Source organism: Desmodus rotundus, chromosome 12, assembly GCF_022682495.2.
Source record: "Desmodus rotundus isolate HL8 chromosome 12, HLdesRot8A.1, whole genome shotgun sequence".
Taxonomy (NCBI): domain Eukaryota; kingdom Metazoa; phylum Chordata; class Mammalia; order Chiroptera; family Phyllostomidae; genus Desmodus; species Desmodus rotundus.
The window spans coordinates 8791766-8810582 of record NC_071398.1 but is presented as its reverse complement, the minus strand read 5'-3'; the positions used below and the strand labels follow the sequence as shown (position 1 = coordinate 8810582).

Below are 18817 nucleotides of genomic sequence, written 5' to 3'. Positions count from 1 at the left end.
GGGAGTTTTAAAGAACTTTAGGTAATGTAGAAACAGTATGTAATATGGGATTACACTTTAATGTTTTGAGTACATCTGCTTCTGTTTGCTAATTAAAATTTATTTTTTATTTCTAAAGACTCAGTTTCTGATTCAGGAGTGTGCGTCGCTGATTACAAAGCCAAATTTTATCTCCACGTTGTCCTATGCCATTGATAATCCATTGCACTATCAGAAGGTTGGTATTGTTTTTATCTTTAGTTGTCCTAAGAATGTGATCTCTTACTAGGCTTTCTACAAAGGCTGTTAACCTTTTGATCTTAAAATTTTAAGTAGTTATGTTGGGGCTTTTGTAGCTTTCTAACAAAATCAAGGCAGTTAGGTTAATAATAAATAGAAAATCTTACTAACACGAGCTCATGTGAAAGCTTAAGCTTGTCAGTCCACAGTTCTAGCACATGGTGTATTGTTTCTAGCAGCACTACAGAATTATGTCACTCCATGTAGTTCCATAGTGGGCGAACAGGTGCTCTCATAAACTTTTTGAAAATTTTAAGTTCTTGTTTTACAATAAAGTTTGGTTTGTTTCAGAGTTTAAAGCCTGCACCCCACTTATTTGCCCAGCTGAGTAAAGTTCTCAAGTTAAGCAAAGTACAAGAGGTAAGTAATTTAAGGAAAGAGATATAGGCAAAATTAAAATTAAAATTAACACCTATTTGACTCTGATCAATATAACCGTTCTTGTTCAGGTAATTTTTGGCCTTGCCCTCTTGAATTCTTCCAGCTCAGACCTCAGAGGTTTTGGTAAGTTCCCATTTGCCTGCATATCCTGTAGATTCTTTAAAGTCCATGGGTTTTTGAATGTTGAGGCTTCTTACAGATCTAGAGACTAAGAATAATTTTGGGGGGGGGTTCTTATGTATATAGGGCAAAAACTCATAATATTTAGCTTCATAATCACCTTTATGTGCACACTGTGGTGTGACAAATTAGGGAATTTCTTCATCTTACAAAACTGAAACATTATACGCCATGGAACATCTCTTTATTTCCCTCTCCCCCCAGTCCCTGGCAATTGCTATCTTACTTATACCTACCTACTAGATCTTTGAAAACATTAGAGGGTGAAAGGTGAGTTGGCAAATAACAATGATGTATTTTGATGGTATGTGACTTTTTCCCTATTGTGGTGCAAAAATAACTTGTGATTTTTGGTTTTCCTGACTTCTAGCTGCCCAGTTTATCAAACAGAAGCTCCCAGATCTTCTGCGTTCTTACATTGACGCAGACGTCAGTGGAAATCAAGAAGGTGGCTTCCAAGATATAGCAATAGAGGTCCTACACCTCCTCCTCTCCCATCTCCTCTTTGGGCAGAAGGGAGCCTTTGGAGTTGGACAGGAGCAGATAGACGCTTTTCTTAAGACACTGCGCAGAGGTAAAGAAGTGTCTGTAGCTTATAAAAGTTGATTTCTTTGGATGAACTCAAACATGACAGGTTTAGAATGTAAGTGAAGACGGTGATTTACCTTTCAGTTCTTAAGGTGGTAATCTTTTGAGGAAGTGAGTATTTTATCATTTAAAAAATGGAAGTGATGAAAACCTCACGGAAAAGGTATAAAATGACTCTTAACAATAATCTTGTTATATAAATGCAGTCTGAGTTTTAAGAAGTATAATTCCATGTAATCTTTATTCTCCTTTGGGGAGACAGAAACTATATTACTGTGATGCACTCTTTATAGTTTTAGAAATTAGTCACTTTTTAAAAATTTTTATTTATGTTTTAGAGGAGAAGGGAGGGAGAAAGAGGGGGGAGAAACATTGATGTGTGAGAAATACATGCATCGGCTGCCACTTGCACCCCACCAACTGGAGACCTGGCCTGCAATCCATGCATGTGCCCTGACTGGGAATTGAACCGGTGGCCTTTCGCTTCACAGACTGGGACTCAGTGCACTGAGCCACGCCAGTCAGGGCAAAAAATTTAGTCATTTTCGATATACTCACTTTTAACTCCTTGGCTACCGGTCTTGTTAGATTAAGATAGCTCCTGATTCTATTGTTGCCATCTTTTCTTCCTCCGATCCTTCTTTTAGACGGATACAGTCTTTTTAAGGCAAATCACGGACAATGGACCAACTTGTATTTATTTTAACTGTTATTGTTGTTTATATAGTTCAGTTTCAAAGTTTTCCACTTCGTTTAAGTAGATTCTGATATTTGAATTGTTTCTGCTGCCCTTCTTGTATTGAGATTGATAGCCATATTGTGAGAATTTTAAGTAATGCTTTGGGTGTGAATTTGGATTCTAATATACAAAATTGAAAATATATTGATGAGCAATTCCTGTGCTATGAAAACAGTCAAATTTTGGAATTGATGCTACAGTCGTAACTTAGGCTAGTGGGAGTGGTAAAACTGAATAAACTGCTTTGAATATGAACTTGTGGAAGACTCCAATGTGAAGGGCCTTTAGAGAGAGTAAAATAGGAAGGTTTGTTTTTAATCAGTATACGACCTGTAACCTTTTTATTTATTTATTTTGCTGCCTTCAGATTTTCCTCAGGAACGCTGTCCTGTGGTGCTTGCACCACTTTTATACCCTGAAAAACGGGACATTCTAATGGACAGGATCCTGCCTGATTCTGGAGGGGTAGCTAAAACCATGATGGAGAGCTCTTTGGCTGACTTCATGCAAGAAGTAGGCTATGGCTTTTGTGCAAGGTTAGTAGCAAAAAAAACTGACTGTTCTTCTGTTAAGAACAATGTAGTTCTTTAAAGGAAGTTATTAAGGTTCCTTACTATGTTACCATCTTTACCTCTAAATTTAATCTACTAGTTTTGGTGGCAGCAATAGATACCCTAGTGGCTAAATCACTATTTCTGCCATGCCTCCCCGTCCCCATTCTCAAATATACGCATCTGTGGTCCCTGGCCTAGTTGCCAGGATAGATACTGTTAATCATTTGGAGGGTATAGAGCACTGAGGCAAAGTGTTTCTCCTCCTGGCCCTACATGTAATTGCCTCACTGTACCTTTATCTGCGCCTTTCCTTTTCTGTCTTTAATACCCTGACTGTTGGACATTTTTCTCACTTGCCATGGGCACCAAAGGAAGTTAGTAGAACTTAGGGCTATGATATAGTAGGTTGATAATATTTTTGTGAGAGCAATTATTAAGGGCATTAATGTGCTTTGCTTTGATTTTGGGTGTAATTCTTATAATGTTTTTAAAACTCATATAAGCCACATTTCCACATATGTTTGAAAGTGTATTTGATATGTGTGTATGTATGTGTGCTTGGCATAAAACTTTTGTTTAATTAAACTTTAGTATGCAAAGTGAAAAGTTAGTATGTATTTTCAAGGTTTTGTACATACCAGAATAATCAAACTTACCTTGAATATCAGTATTTTTAAGAGTAACTCAATCCAGACTAAAGATTTAGAAGAACAATTGTGTCTTTTTTTAAAAATATATTTTATTGATTATGCTATTACAGTTGTCCCATTTTCCCCACTTTAATCCCCTCTGCCCTGTATCCCCCTCCCACCCACATTTTCCCTCCCCTTTTAGTTCATGTCCATGCGTTCGTTGGCTTCTCCATTTTCCATGCCATTCTTAACCTCCCTTTTTTTTTTTTTTTTTTTTAAGATTTTATTTATTTTTGGAGAGAGGGGAACGGAGGGAGAAAGGGAGAGAACCATCAATGTATGTCTACCTCCTGTCTGCCCCCTACTGGGGACCTGGCCCACAATCCAGGCATGTGCCCTGACTGGTAATCGAACCAGAGACCTTTTGGTTCTCAGGTGGGCACTCAATCCACTAAGCCACACCAGCCAGGGCTCCCTCTGTTTTGTACTGACCATTTATGCTTCTTATTCCCTCTATCTTTTCCCTCATTCTGCCCACTCCCCCTCCCTGCTGATAACCTTCATGTGACCTCCATTTCTGTGAATCTGTTCCTGTTCTAGTTAGTTGTTTGTTTAGTTTGTTTTTGTTTTGGGGGGTTTTTTTAGGTTCATTTGTTGATAATTTTGAGTTGTCATTTTACTGTTCATACTTTTGATCATCTTTTTCTTAGTTAAGTCCCTTTAATATTTCATATAATAAGGGCTTGGTGATGATGAACTCCTTTAACTTGACCTTATCTGGGAAGCACTTTATCTACCCTTCTATTCTAAATGATAGCTTTGTTGGATACAGTAATCTTGGATGTAGGTCCTTGCCTTTCATGACTTTGAATACCTCTTTCCAGCTGCCTCTTGCTTGCAAGGTCTCTACATAGGAGTTGCCACAAGACTGTCAGCTGATTTCTCAATTATATGTGTCTTGACAGATTATTCTTGCTTATATTTTCTTTATTGACCTTTATTTATTAGACTTTTTCCATTCAGTTTTTTTTTTTTTTTAAGTAGGTGGTTTTTACATTCCTAGCTATATAAAAGTCAAGAAATGATGCTTTTTACTCTGTCTATATTAGTGAAACTAGGGTTTTTACTCAAGGACTCATTTTATGTTAGCATTTCTTAACCTTCATATTGATGGTGGTAGTGTTTTTCTGAAGTTAAATTTCTGTTTCAGTATTGAAGAGTGTCGCAATATAATCATGCAGTTTGGTGTTCGGGAGGTTACAGCTGCCCAGGTTGCCAGGGTTTTGGGAATGATGGCTCGAACTCATTCAGGATTAACAGATGGAATTCCTCTACAGGTAAGTATAGAAATCAGCTGTTTTACAACACGAATGAAGTATATCCTTCCCCTCCCCCTTATTTTTAAAATTACAATATGGTTGGTTCTACCAATCAGGAGCTGACCACATTAACTAGTTGGGTTTATTTAATTTAAACTTTACTTCTGTAGAGTATCTCTGCTCCTGGCAGTGGGATCTGGAGTGATGGGAAAGATAAAAGTGACGGAGCACAGGCACACACATGGAATGTAGAAGTCTTGATTGATGTTCTCAAAGAACTGGTGAGTACACATAATCCTGTTTTTATGCTCATGATGTTAGTATGATGTAGCCCACAGAAAGTACATTTTAATGAATAAAATGCCCAGCTGAATGAGAGCAGAAATGTTTTTTTTAATTCCTGACTTGCTAATTATGTACTGGAAATAATACATTATCAAATTCCAGTTTTGTTCAGTTGGAGTTACTGAAGTGCAATTCTGAGTGGCACTGCTCAGGTGGTTTGGTGGATTGTAGGTGTGTGGTGTTTTTGGAGAGAGCAGTTGGATGGAAAGTAATGATTGTGTGAGGAATCACTGAGGAGAAAAGAAAGGTAGTCTTCTGAATGTTTTCTGCAGGGTATAACAAAAATCCTGCCAACCTTGCTTATCGTGGATAGGGAAAATAAAAACCCATGTTACCATAATACTGTCACTTCTGGAATGTCTGTGAACTAGTAAGTTAATTGGCTCCCAGATAAACAAATAACTTCTAAAATGTTGAAATATTTAACTGAAGCATAAAAGAATGAAACTTTTATTTTTAGTTTAACACATATGTAACATATTGGTAAAATTTAGTTAAAGAAAATCATGCTGTCCTATATATGACCTTATTAACAACATCATTGGGGTTTTTCTTTATATTTTATTGATTATGCTATTACAGTTGTCCCATTTTTTGCTTCCCTTTTATCCCCCACCACCCCCTTCCCTCCATCATTTCCCCTGCTTAGTTCATGTCCATGGGACATACATGTAAGTTCTCCATTTCCTGTACTGTTCTTAACCTCCTCCTATTTTATAGCTACCAATTTCTTTTTTAAGATTTTATTTATTTTTGAGAGAGAGGGAAAGGGAGGGAAAAAAACATCAGTGTGAGAGAAAAGCATTGATTGGTTGGATCTCACATGCCCCCAACTGGGGATCTGGCCTGCAACCCAAGTAATATGCCGTGACAGGATTGAACTAGTGAGCTTGTGGTTTGCAGGCTGGCAGTCAGTCCACTGAACCACACCAGCCAGGGCTCAATTATGTTTCTTAATCCCTATACCTTTTCCCCTATACTCTCCCCACCCCTCCCTGCTGATAACCCTCCATGTGATCTCCATTTCTATGATTCTGTTCCTATTCCAGTTGTTTTAGTTTTTGTTTTTTAGGTTTAGTTGTTGATAGTTGTGAGTTTGTTGTCATTTTACTGTTCATACTTTGGATCATCTTCTTTTTCTTAGATAATTCCCTTTAACATTTAATATAATAAGGGCTTGGTGGTGATGAACTCCTTTAACTTCACCTTACCTGAGAAGCACTTTATCTGCCCTTCCATTCTAAATGATAGCTTTGCTGGACAGAGCAATCTTGGATGGAGGTCCTTGCCTTTCATGCCTTTGAATACTTCTTTCCAGCCCCTTCTTGCCTGTAAGGTTTCTTTTGAGAAATCAGCTGACAGCTTTATGGGAACTCCTTTGTAGGTAACTGTCTCCTTTTCTCTTGCTGCTTTGAAGATTCTCTCCTTATCTTTAATCTTGGGTAATGTAATTATGATGTGCCTTGGTGCCTCCTTGGGCCCAGTTTCTTTGGGACTCTATGTGCTCCTGGACTTGGCCTGTCTGTTTTCTTTGCCAGATTGGGGAAGTTTTCCTTCATTATTTTTTCAAATAAGTTTTCAGTTTCTTGCTCTTCCTCTTCTCCTTCTGGCACCCTTATGATTCAGATGTTGGAACTTTTAAAGTAGTCCAGGAGGTTCCTAAGCCCTTCCTCATTTTTTTTTTAGCTCTTGTTTCTTCATTCTTTTCTGGTTGAATGTTCATTTCTTCTTTCTGTTCCAAATCATTGATTTGCGTTTCTGTTTCCTTCTCGTCACTGTTGGTCCCCTGTATATTTTTCTTTATTTTGCTTTGTACAGCCTTCACTTCATCCTCTATTTTATGACCATACTTAATCATTTCTGTGAGCATCTTGATTACCAATGTTTTGATCTCTGCATCTGATAAAACCTGGTTGGCTATCTCCTTGTTGCTTAGTTCTTTTTCTGGAGTTTTCATCTGTTCTTTCATTTGGGCCATATTTCTCTGTCTGGGTGTACCTGTTACATTGTAAGGAGTGGAGCCTTAGGTGTTCACCAGGCAGGGCAACTCACACAGCTGTGTTGTGGTGCTGTACGTTGGGGAGGGGTCAGAGAAGGAACAGTGAGGCTTGCTCAGCTCTCAGCGGGCTTTCAGTCACTTCTGCTACCCACAAGTGCATTGGGCCCTTCTGGTGCTGATTCCTGGGTGAATGGGTTTGTCTATGTTCTAAGAACCTGTGGGTCTCTCCAATGAGCTCTTATGTGAGTCTGGGAGTTTCCCACTGCCAAAACCCCCACAGGTTTTTACAGCCAGAAGTTTTGAGGCTTTGTTTTCCTACGCTGGCACCCTGGGTTGCACACTCTGTCTCACTCCCCAGTTGTTCCTCCCAGTTTATCCACATGCAAATGTGGGACCCCTGGTCTGCCAGCCCCAGTCTTGAAGTCCGTACCTCCTGCCAGTCTGGATGAATGTTTCTTTAATTTCTTGGTTGTTGGACTTCCATACAGTTCAATTTTCTGGCACTTCTGATTGTTCTTTGTTTTTAAATTTGTTGTCGTCCTCCTTGTAGTTATGTGAGGAAGCAAAGAATATCTAACTATGCCTCCATCTTGGCCAGAAATTGGGTTTTTTATTTTTCTTAATAGTAGGTTAATTTAAGGTGTTCAAACCTATTCTTTAATAATGGAGTGGGAAAAAATAATGCTAGATTATGACAGAAAACAGTGGAAAAAGTAAAGCAAAATAAAAACCTGTTAGTTACATCACTTAATGGACAAACCAGTTGATGTTTGGTTTTTATCCTCTGGTTGTCTTGTAGAAGTGAAAACGTGCACTTTTCACTCAGTAGCTTTTATTTTATATTTTATTGCCCGAAAATGCTCTTTTTAAAAATTGCAGACATTGATTTATTCCATATTACCTGAACGTATTTTGTTCTAGTTTCAGAAAGCAAGGTCTGTAATTGAGAACCTGTGCTATAGGTCTGAAAAACTGAATCAGTAACCTCTTTTCTTCCTTTTTATTTTCATATATTAGAGTTTTATGTATATATTTGTAGGTTGGGAGAACAGGACAATTTCAGATACACATTGGGTGTGTAACTTGGTTTTTTTGATTGCCAGCCAGGATGGGAAGAGGACACCAGAAGGGGGGCAGCATGCCTGTGGATTTACCAAACTTGTTCTATCTAGGATAATGCTGTTTAACAGTGCATTTATGGTTCTCTTCGTGGTCAGTCCTTGCAACAAATTTTAGCAAACACATTTTTTTCCCTGAATGTTATTGTTGTCTTAGAGAAAGGGAATTACCTCATTTGAAGTTTGTTCTTTGTACCATATACAAAGCAAACATTATCTTTTTCCTGGCTTAACAGGAGTCATTTTAAGGTGGAACTAAACTGACTGATGCTTGCTTTGAAGGTTTGAAATACAAAGTGTGTGCAGCCTTTTTTTCTTTCAAGCATTAAATATACTTATTTTGTTTTTGGTTTTAAGATTTTATTTTTTTATTTTTAGAGAGAGGGGAAGGGTGGGAGAGAGGGAAAGAAACATCAATGTGTGGTTGCCTCTCAAACACCCCCTTCTGGGGGCCTGGCCTGCAGCCAAGGCATGTGCCCTGACTGGGAATCTAACTGGTGACCCTTAGGTTTGCAGGCCAGTGCTCAATTCACTGAGCCACACTAGCCAGAGCTAAATATACTTATTTTGATTATTTTGTGCAGAGTGTTTGGTAAATTATTTCTATAAACTGTGTTTCCTTTGCTTTGTGTTTCTTTTAGGGATTCTCGTAGCCTTTTTGAATACCTTCTCATAGAACATTTTTTCAACCAAGTTTTCAGTCATTTTGATATAAAGAATCTCATCTTTCCTGATGCACATGTTGTTATAATTGATTTTTGGAACTTTGTTCCAAACTAGCAGAATCTTGGTATAAAGAGGAGACTGCTGAGTGAGGAGTTACTTACTTGCCATATTGGAATGGAGCATTCACTGGACTAAGTAGGGGAGGAAAGAGTTCCCATCTGTGTACTCACAGGGCCAGCCGACGTATGTCATGACCTGAACTGTTAGAGTAGCCCACTAGTGGGCCTAGTATAGTTGGAACATTAAAGACTTACCTAGCCCTCTTGGAAGTGCCAGATTCAGGTGATTTTGAGTTTGTAATTAAAATATCTTGATTGAACTTCAGATTTAATTTTGCTCTTTAAAGTGTCAAAATATGTACACTTCTGTTCATTCAACTTTGAAATTTTTTCTTTTTTAGAATCCGAGTTTGAATTTTAAGGAAGTAACTTATGAACTGGACCATCCTGGATTTCAAATTCGTGACAGTAAAGGACTTCATAATGTGGTTTATGGCATTCAAAGGGGTCTGGGTATGGAAGTGTTCCCAGTTGACCTAATATATAGACCTTGGAAACATGCAGAAGGCCAGGTAAATGAACAGTATTTAGCTATAGAAGGGAAACAATGACCTGTTGTTATATAGTGCCATCTGTCCATTGGTCAAAATATTCTTTTAAAGTAGAGCTTGTTTTACATGGCTCAGAAAAGTAGAGCCTCATAAATTTTGAAGGATCATTATCAGAGTATAGTATTAGACTCATTTGAAGTATAGCAGTCAAATTGTTTAATGATGTTTGTCTCCAACGCCATCTCATTCTGTACCTTTTATCTTAATGAATTGATGGTGATTTAGAAGGAGCAAATAATTAAGATTTTAAAGAGAAATTGTCATTCTAATAACCTTATGATTGAGTGTAGCCTAACAAAAATGTTTCAGATTTTTATAGCATTCACTGTCATTTATGGTGATAATGACTTTTTTCTCTTGTTCTAGCTCTCCTTCATTCAGCATTCCCTTATAAATCCAGAGATCTTCTGTTTTGCTGACTATCCCTGTCATACTGTTGCCACTGATATTCTGAAGGCACCACCAGAGGATGACAATCGAGAAATTGCCACATGGTAAGCGCTCATCTCACTTTTCTTGAAAGGGTCACTTCAATTTTTTTGAAATAGAAAATAAGTAGTGAGCAACTACTTAGTTAAAAGGTTTAAGTGAAACAGTATTTTTAATGAACCTAGTTACCTTAAATTTTTATAGCAGGGTGATGGTGGATAAAAATCTGTTTGTAGTCCCCTATCACTAGATAGTTATATCTCTTCTCTTGTAAGGTGTACCATTAGATATTTTCCTGATACTATTAAATGTTGAAAGGAACTATATATAAGGATCCCTTCTCTGTAGATTTCCTTTCAAGAGTAGCTCAAGATGGTCCACCCATCAAATTTAATACTTTCAGCAAAATTATGTAGTTTCTCTTGAGTTCCAATTCCAAGTTTCTGAGGGAGAATCTGACTCTGGCCTAGCAGGTTTCTCCTGGAATTTAAATCATTTCTCTTTGGGGATATGAGGGAAGGATGGGGAAAGTACCTTCATTACCGCTGAGGTACATAATGGTTGTAGGAAGGGAGCTTGGGCTGGGTTGTTCCCCAGAGGCATCCACTTCATAATGTTTTATTTTTTTCGAAGCCATACTCTCCTGGCACACTTTTCTGACATGTAGTGGATTGTTGTTTTTATTTATTTTTTTGGCTGTGGGTGGTAGTTCTAGGACAGTTTAAAGCCCTTTAAATATTCCCAGATCTTCTAAAACAAAGGATGGTAAACATTTCCTCTAAAGGATTAGTTAACAACTAGCTTTGTGGGCCAAATGATGTTTTTGCAGCACAGTATGAGGAGTGTCCATGATTATGCAAATGGTCAGTGGTTTCCCCTTTTCTTCATCACTTACTCTGTGACTGCCTTTGAAATTAGTCTGATACCTTAGCATCATGTATTTTTTGAGATGAATTAGCACCAGTTTAAACATTTTTCAAATATTAAAAGATGACAACAACTTGGTTTTATCCTGATAGCTGGTATCAATTAATCAGAAAGTGAATTTCGTATATCTAGATTTTCATTGACGGATTATTTTACTTCTATTCTTGTTAGGAAGAGCTTGGATTTGATTGAATCTCTACTGAGGCTTGCAGAGGTGGGGCAATATGAGCAAGTCAAACAGCTCTTCAGCTTCCCGATCAAACACTGTCCGGACATGCTTGTATTGGCCTTACTACAAATCAACACCTCCTGGCACACCTTGCGCCATGAACTCATCTCCACTCTGATGCCAATATTCCTTGGAAACCATCCTAACTCTGCTATTATTTTGCACTATGCATGGCATGGGCAGGTAAGACATGACCAGTTCTTTGTTGGAGGATGTTCAGTGATAGAAGTTGTCGATCTTGGAATTGTGACAGTTTGGAAAAGTCACATTTTCACAAGGCTTATTTTACCTTTTGCATTATCTGGGTATTGAAGTATAAGAGTTAAAAGAGCAAGGAGGTAAGACAGCTTACAAAAATTCAGTACTATATTATGAAAGTTCTATTTTGCTATGGTCCCAGTATCCTTTTGATAAGAGTAAGGAGCTTAGTCATTTATCACACAACCGGAAGGTACTCCTATTACTTTTTGACAGTAAATGGGAGAAGAATCACAAGTCAATTCACAGGACATTGTTTTCTGTTTTATTCAAGTCAGACATTTAAATTTTATTTTAGTTTCTGCTGACATAACCATTCAAGCCCCTGTACTTTTCACCACCTAATTTTTTAAATTGTATTTGACAAGTAAATATCATTTTATCCATTGATTTTTTTTCTTTTACCTAGTAGCTTACATTAAAAAAATATATTTTATTCATTTACTTTTAGAGAGGGGGTAAGGGATGAAACAAAGAAAGGGAAACGTCAGTGTGCAAGAGAAACACCTATCAGTTGCATCTTGCACACCCCCAGCCAGGGACCTGGCTTGCAACGCAGGCATGTGCTCTGAGCAGGATCTGAACCACAACTTTTTGGTTTGTGGGATGATGTCCAACCCACTGATCCACACCAGTCAGGGCAATAATAGCCTCCATTTTTAATGACAAATGCAGGTTTGAGAAAAAGCAGTCAGCCCTGGCTGGGTTTCTCGGTTGGAGCATCATCCCCTTACACCTAAAGGTTGTGGGCTCAATTCCCAGTCAAGGCACATACCTAGGTTGCAGGTTCAGTCCCTGGTCAGGGAATGTACAGGAAGCAGCCATTGAGTGTTTGTCGAATCTATGTTGCTCCCTCCTTCTCTCCTTTCTTCTCTCTCTAGAATCAATAAACATATCCTTGGGCGAGAATTTAAAAAAAAAAAAGCAATCATCTTCCCTTTACATCAAGTGCCTTTTGAGGCTCCTTTTTTTCTTTAATCATTATTACAGTATTTTTTTTTTTATCATAAGTGCTTTAAGAAAAATCAGATACTCTTTCTAAATGAAAAATTTTAGTCTTTGTTCCATGCCATTCAGTCAGCTCTCCTCCATTTGCAGAAACTCAAGTTACATGGTACAGTTAGTAGTTTACGGAACGTTTAACATTTAACCAAAAGTTTGCAGGCCAGACATTCATATGTCTTTCTCACTACTGCAGCTCTGGGGTAGAACGGAAAGGATGAAAGGAGGTGTCACTTTTCGTTGAATACTTTTATACTTGGACTTTCTGTCACTCTGGGACAGTTAGGGCAATAGTAATTGCTTTGCCTTTGCTTCTATGAAAAATACCAAATTTCAACTCACTGTTTACATAATTTAGCTGCAAGCCTTTAGATCAGTCCTCAAAGCCAGGCTGTTTTCTGGTTAAAAAGAAAATTGAATAATTACAAAAGGCACACATTCTGCCCTGGCTGTTGTAGCTCAGTGGATTGAACATGGGCCTGTGAACCAAAAGGTCGCCAGTTTGATTCCCAGTCAGGGCACATGCCTGGGTTGCAGGCCAGGTCCCCAATTGGGGCCACGTGAGAGGCCACCACACACTGATGTTTCTCTTCCTGTCTTTTTCCCTCCCTTCCCCTCTCTCTAAAAATAAATAAATAAAATCTTAAAAAAATTTTTTTTTCATTGGTGAAAATAGCTAGATTTAGAATGTACAAACATCGTTCCCAGAAATACAGATAAAGCACTATAGTGTGAAACATGAGAGATGATCACCTTAAATTGTTTTGTTTTTATTTTTGAACCAATATTTATAATTTAATTTCAAGGAATTACATAAACTTGATACAACCTTATGTTCACATCACATCCTATTCTAATTTTGTGTTTGAAAAATGTATAGGCAGCCCTGGCCATGTAGCTCAGTTGGTTAGAGTATCATCCTGATATGCCAATGATGCAGATTTGAGCCCCAGTCAGGGAATGTAGCAAAAATCAACCAATGAATGCATAAATAAGTGGAAAACCAATCAGTGTATCTCTCCTTCCCTCCCTCTCTGTAAAATCAATGAATAAAAATTTTAAAAATGAAAAAATGCATAGGTGGGCTTTTACAAAACAAATTTTTTGAGTGACTATATGACCCACAGTTCAGGGCCAGGCTTCATTTGCAAGATACGGAAATAAATGTCACTGTAATCACTCCTTGAGGCTTATACTTAATACCTGCATTGATAGGCCTCAATTTTACATAAAAGTAAGTAAAATTAGCTGGGCATCTGCAATAGTGCCTATCAAAATGTTCTGTAAGATTGCTATTTAACCCTCCTTTTCTTAGGGACAGTCTCCCTCAATCCGCCAACTTATCATGCATGCAATGGCAGAATGGTACATGCGAGGGGAACAGTACGACCAGGCCAAATTGTCTCGAATACTTGATGTGGCCCAGGACTTGAAGGTGAGCTTGGAGGGACAAAATAACACTTTTATTTATTAATAATAAGAAAGAACATTTTTATGTAACATAGATGCCTTAGGAGTAATTCAGATGTAACTAGCTTTTAGTTAGAATGGGTTGAGACACGAATTTTGTCTTGTCTTGTAAGTAGAAAGAGATTGGAAGCACAATAGTTTTTAGATAATGTAAGAATATCTAATTTAAGTGGCAAAATTCATTTACATTGGACTGAATTTTGTTTGGTTTTTCAGTGATATTTGCAATGATACTTATTTTAAAGCAGGTCATAATCGACCTCAGTTGTAATCTGGGAGATATAACTTCTAAAGAAGCTGCTTGGGTTTCAACCCTTTGGCAACTGTCATTGGCATTAACAGTAACTTTTGAGAAATAACCTGACTTTTGATGTCTTTGATAACTAGGGGTATAGTCTGGTGTTACAGTTTTGCTAAGGTTACGTAAGCCTTAGTTTAGGTTTTAAAAAAATGGGTTATGATTATTTTTCATGCTTTTTCTGTCTTGTTCTGCTTTAGATTTAGTTACATGAAAAAGCACAGGGTAAAGTTTATTTTTAAAGTAAAGCCAGGTTGAAATGTTTTTACCTTATTTTAGGTAAGTACTAATGTTACCATTGAGGGACTACACTGTTTAAAAAACTATGGCAAAGAAAATACTAGCAATTTGTTTTATTTAGACTTCCTTTTGAAAATAAAAGCAGGAAACACAGTAAGACAAGAGAGAAAATTGCTTAATTGCTTGACTTGTCATTTCCAATATTCTTTTTCTTTAGGCCTTGTCAATGCTGCTAAATGGTACTCCATTTGCCTTTGTTATCGACCTTGCTGCACTTGCTTCACGTCGTGAATACCTCAAACTTGACAAGTGGCTCACAGATAAAATTCGAGAGCATGGAGTAAGCAGGATTTGTCCATTTATTACTGATTTTAAATATTGATTGCTAAAAGAGCTAAAGAAAAATAACCTTTTAAATGGCAATTATGGTGTTATTCTGGGTTTTAGTTGTAGTGCTTAGTCTTTAATCTGAAATCAATTTATATTTAATCTGAAAGCAATTAAGGTCAATTTCAAATACACTTAAAGACTTTCTCTTTCTCAGGAGCCTTTTATCCAAGCATGCATGACTTTTTTAAAGAGGCGGTGCCCTTCTATTTTGGGTGGACTTGCCCCAGAGAAAGATCAGCCCAAAAGTGCTCAACTTCCTCCAGAAACTCTGGCGACAATGTTGGCCTGTTTACAAGCTTGTGCAGGGTAAGAAGAGCATGCTTGAAAATGACCCTTTAATTTTAGGATTGTAGTATGTGATAATTGTTGATTTGGGGAAGGAAGGATGAATGATTAAAAGCAACGCATCTTAGATAATCCAATTTTTAAAAGATTTAACTAATTAATTAATTCTTTCATTCATTCATTGAGAGAGGGGAAAGGAGAGAAACATCAAGTGTGAGAGATGTGCAACGATCAGTTACCTCTCTGCATACCCCCAACCAGGGATCTGGCCCGCAACCCTGGCATGTGTGTGCCTTCACCAGGAATTGAAACAGCAACATTTTGGTTCATAGGCCAGCACTCAGTCCACTGTTTTTTAAGTTTAAAGTACTATACTATGTAAAGTCAATTTTTGTTTTTAAATGTCAAATGAAAAATTGAATTAAAAAATTTAAAGGAAAGATTATTTTTTTCCTGAAAGTTTGGGCCAAAAACGTGGGCGCACATTATTCACAAGAGTGTATTATACATGGCAAAATACGGTAATTCATTATATCTACTTGGTATCACTCTATTCAGATTTTCTGTTTCTTGTCGAAATTTTTCCATTTCATCTAGGTTATCTGGTCTATTGGCATGTTATTGCTTTATATTATATCTTGACAGTCATTCTTTCTTATATGTAAGGTTGATAGTAATATCCTCTCAATTTTAGGAATTGTGAGTGTCTCTCTCTTGGTTGGTATAGCTAAATGTTTGTCAATTTTGTTGCCTTTTTCAAAGAACCAATGTTTTATTTTGTTTTTCTTGTTTTTCTGTTCTCCATTTCATTTATTTAAGCTCTAAACTTTATTTCTTCTATTTGTTTTGGGTTTAGGTTGAACTGTTTAAAAATTCGTTAAGATGAAAGGTTAGGTTTTTGAGATTTTTCTCTTTTTAACATGCTAATGCTTATTCTTCGATTATGGGAAATTAGAAACTGGTTCCATGTTTCTTTATTATTTTGTATTGAATTTATTGGAATGACATTGGTTAATAAAATTATAGATTTCAAGTGTAGAATTCTGTAACACATCATCCACTTACTGTATTTAGTGTTCACCACTCAAAGTCAGGTCTCCTTCCATCATCAGTTATCTCTCTTACATCCTTCTCTCCTACCTCCCAACAAACCCCAGAGATTTTTCTTCTTAATTGGGGATGTTATGCCTTTGAATTTCCACCTATGAAATGCTTTAGGTTTGGTATTGTTTTCATTATCATCTGAAAGTACTTTGTAATTTTCTTTGATCCACTGGTTGTAAAAGTATATTGTTTAATTCTTAATTGTCAATTTGCTAGTTTTACTTTTGTTACTAATTTTTAGTTTCATTGTAGTAGAATATACTTTATATGATTTTGGTTTTTAAATTCCCTGAGACTTGTCATATGGTCTGTCCTGCAGAATGTTTCGTGTGTGTTTGAGAAGGATGTGTATTCTGCTGTTGGGTAGAGAGTGTTCTATATATGTCTGTTAGGTCTAGGCGATTTATAGTCTTCTGTTCTTACTATTCTGTTTTCTCTAAGTGACTACTTTTACTTTTTAATGACAGTAATAGGATTTTGAATTTAGGAGGAAAGATTTAAGACAGTATAAAGTTTGTACACAGCTTATGAGTACAAAGTGTTCCACAGATTTATGAGGCAATAACACGTTGAGATAGGCAGGTGGGTTTTTCTGTTAAACATTTATCCTAGTACTTGACGTTTTAGAAATCAGTTTTCCACGTGCTTACCAAAAGTACCTACTGATTATTTGTGTGGTAATTTTACCTAAACTTAAATAAATGTCTTATTTTTGGCTATGGGAAACTAGTATAACAACTGCTGATTTGCTTTGATATGTCCTGGTTTGAGCATCATTTTTGGCAAAGTGGTTGAGAACATGGATTGTTACTTGGAATATTTTAAAATATATTGGTTGTACTGTACACAAGGTTTAGTTTCAGATGTGTAAATTAGACTTACAAGAGAAAGCCAATGCTCAGAACATCTTAGTGATTAATGACAGATGCAAAGACATAGGATATGGTGGAAATTTAACCGTGTGTTTCAGCAAATTTTCTTTATTAGAGAATCATACTCTTTAGCTGTTCTTGGGAACAACGTGATATATTTCACTTTTCTTTTCTCTTTAGGAGTGTTTCTCAGGAGTTATCAGAAACCATCCTCACCATGGTAGCCAATTGCAGTAATGTTATGAATAAGGCCAGACAGCCACCACCTGGAGTTATGCCAAAAGGTCGCCCTCCTAGTGCTAGTAGCTTAGATGCCATTTCTCCTGTTCAGGTAATTGTATCTCTGTATTTGGTACATCTGCATTTGTTTGTAGATGTGGAATAGGATAAACCTTTACATCATCATTAACAATCTACTCAAAGGAAAACTGTCTGAGTTTATTACATTTTAGATAACTGCATGTCTAGTATACACTACTACATTTTAAAGGAGATCCATAAATAGGCATCATAGTTGAGAATAGAGTTTAAACATTAAATGGAACATGACTGAGAGGAAAGATACAAAGTAGTTTATGCAGGTAAATAGTAAGGGCTTTTAAAAATAAGAATAACTTAGACTTGAGAAATAAGCACTGCCTTTGAACCTGATGTGTCTTGTTTGTAGCTTCACGGGCCAAGCAACAGTGCTAGAGCATAAGGACTTGTTATAACTGGGGCTCTTCAGCTCTCAACTGAACTGCTCTTTTAAAAACAAGGTACATTTAAGTTACTCCCTGACACCAATCACCCCCTTCTCTCTGGGAGCAACATATTTCGCTTCTATTTTCACCTGCATTGAATGACAGATTGGGGTTTAAGAAAAGAAGGAACATTTAGTGATTCCTTAGTGGCCGTTTTATGAAAGGCATTTGGCGTATCATTTTCTATAGTCATGAAGGTCTGAAATAATGCCACAAATTAAGAAGCTTGAAAGTGCAGTTACTAGGTGTTTTTTTAAAAACCCTAGTGAATAACATACCTTGATTTTGTTGTTGTTTTTCTTCTTTATTGCATTAGAGCTAATCCTCTCCAGTCCCTAAGATTTTCAAATTTTGACTAGATTTGCTTGTTTTGACTGGACAATTGTGATTTATAATGCTTTTATTGCTGAAAGTTAAATGTTTTGAGAGATTCTTTTTGTTTTAAAGGGAAATTGTAAAGACCTAATGCAATAACTGTCCCATGTCACTACTAAATGTTTAGTAATACAGCTTCAGGGCAGTTCATCTTACATGTTGTTGAATTTTGTAGCCCTCGTATTATGGCTCTGGTACTTGGGCAGGGGCTTACTCTTTAAATCTGTTCCATCTCAGATAATAGGAATAAAAAGACTGGCATACTTGATGAGTTGATTTGGGGATTTAAGTATTACAATTGTATGGGGTTTTGCAGTTCACTTATTAAGCACACAAAGAGCTGTTACTAGAGATTGCTTTACCTGTGTCATATGTCAGTCTTTGCTTGAGGTATATTTAATATATTTTTATAATGTTTTTCTTTAGATTGACCCTCTTGCTGGAATGGCATCTCTTAGTATAGGTGGTTCAGCTGCCCCTCACACCCAGAATATGCAGGGTTTTCCTCCAAATTTGGGTTCTGCATTCAGTACCCCTCAGTCACCAGCAAAAGCATTTCCACCCCTTTCTACCCCAAATCAAACAACTGCATTCAGTGGTATTGGAGGACTTTCATCACAACTTCCAGGTAAGGGGGTGGGATGGACGCAAGTTATTTGTAATATTCATTGTGCCTTAGTTTTTGTGGTGACTATGATAAGAAAAACAGCTAAACTGAATTGAAA

At 37.0% G+C, this 18817-nt stretch overlaps 1 protein-coding gene and 1 non-coding gene across 9 annotated transcripts in view; both read left to right on the top strand.

The window, feature by feature from the left end:
- The window catches only part of CNOT1 (CCR4-NOT transcription complex subunit 1), a 74133-nt gene that overhangs the window by 24326 nt on the left and 30990 nt on the right, over positions 1-18817 (top strand). For all 8 annotated transcript variants that reach the window (XM_053916142.1, XM_053916141.2, XM_053916145.1 and 5 more), the window contains 15 exons: positions 119-217; positions 571-639; positions 729-783; positions 1211-1414; positions 2535-2703; positions 4564-4690; positions 4843-4953; positions 9261-9431; positions 9837-9964; positions 10998-11238; positions 13631-13750; positions 14541-14663; positions 14868-15019; positions 17155-17305; positions 18519-18720. In XM_053916142.1, the coding sequence (XP_053772117.1) occupies positions 119-217; positions 571-639; positions 729-783; positions 1211-1414; positions 2535-2703; positions 4564-4690; positions 4843-4953; positions 9261-9431; positions 9837-9964; positions 10998-11238; positions 13631-13750; positions 14541-14663; positions 14868-15019; positions 17155-17305; positions 18519-18720 (2122 nt within the window). The remainder of the gene's footprint in view (positions 1-118; positions 218-570; positions 640-728; positions 784-1210; positions 1415-2534; positions 2704-4563; positions 4691-4842; positions 4954-9260; positions 9432-9836; positions 9965-10997; positions 11239-13630; positions 13751-14540; positions 14664-14867; positions 15020-17154; positions 17306-18518; positions 18721-18817) is intronic.
- On the top strand, positions 17605-17740 carry LOC112296794 (small nucleolar RNA SNORA50). Its single transcript, XR_002973973.1, has one exon. It is a non-coding gene; the product is annotated as a small nucleolar RNA SNORA50 (small nucleolar RNA).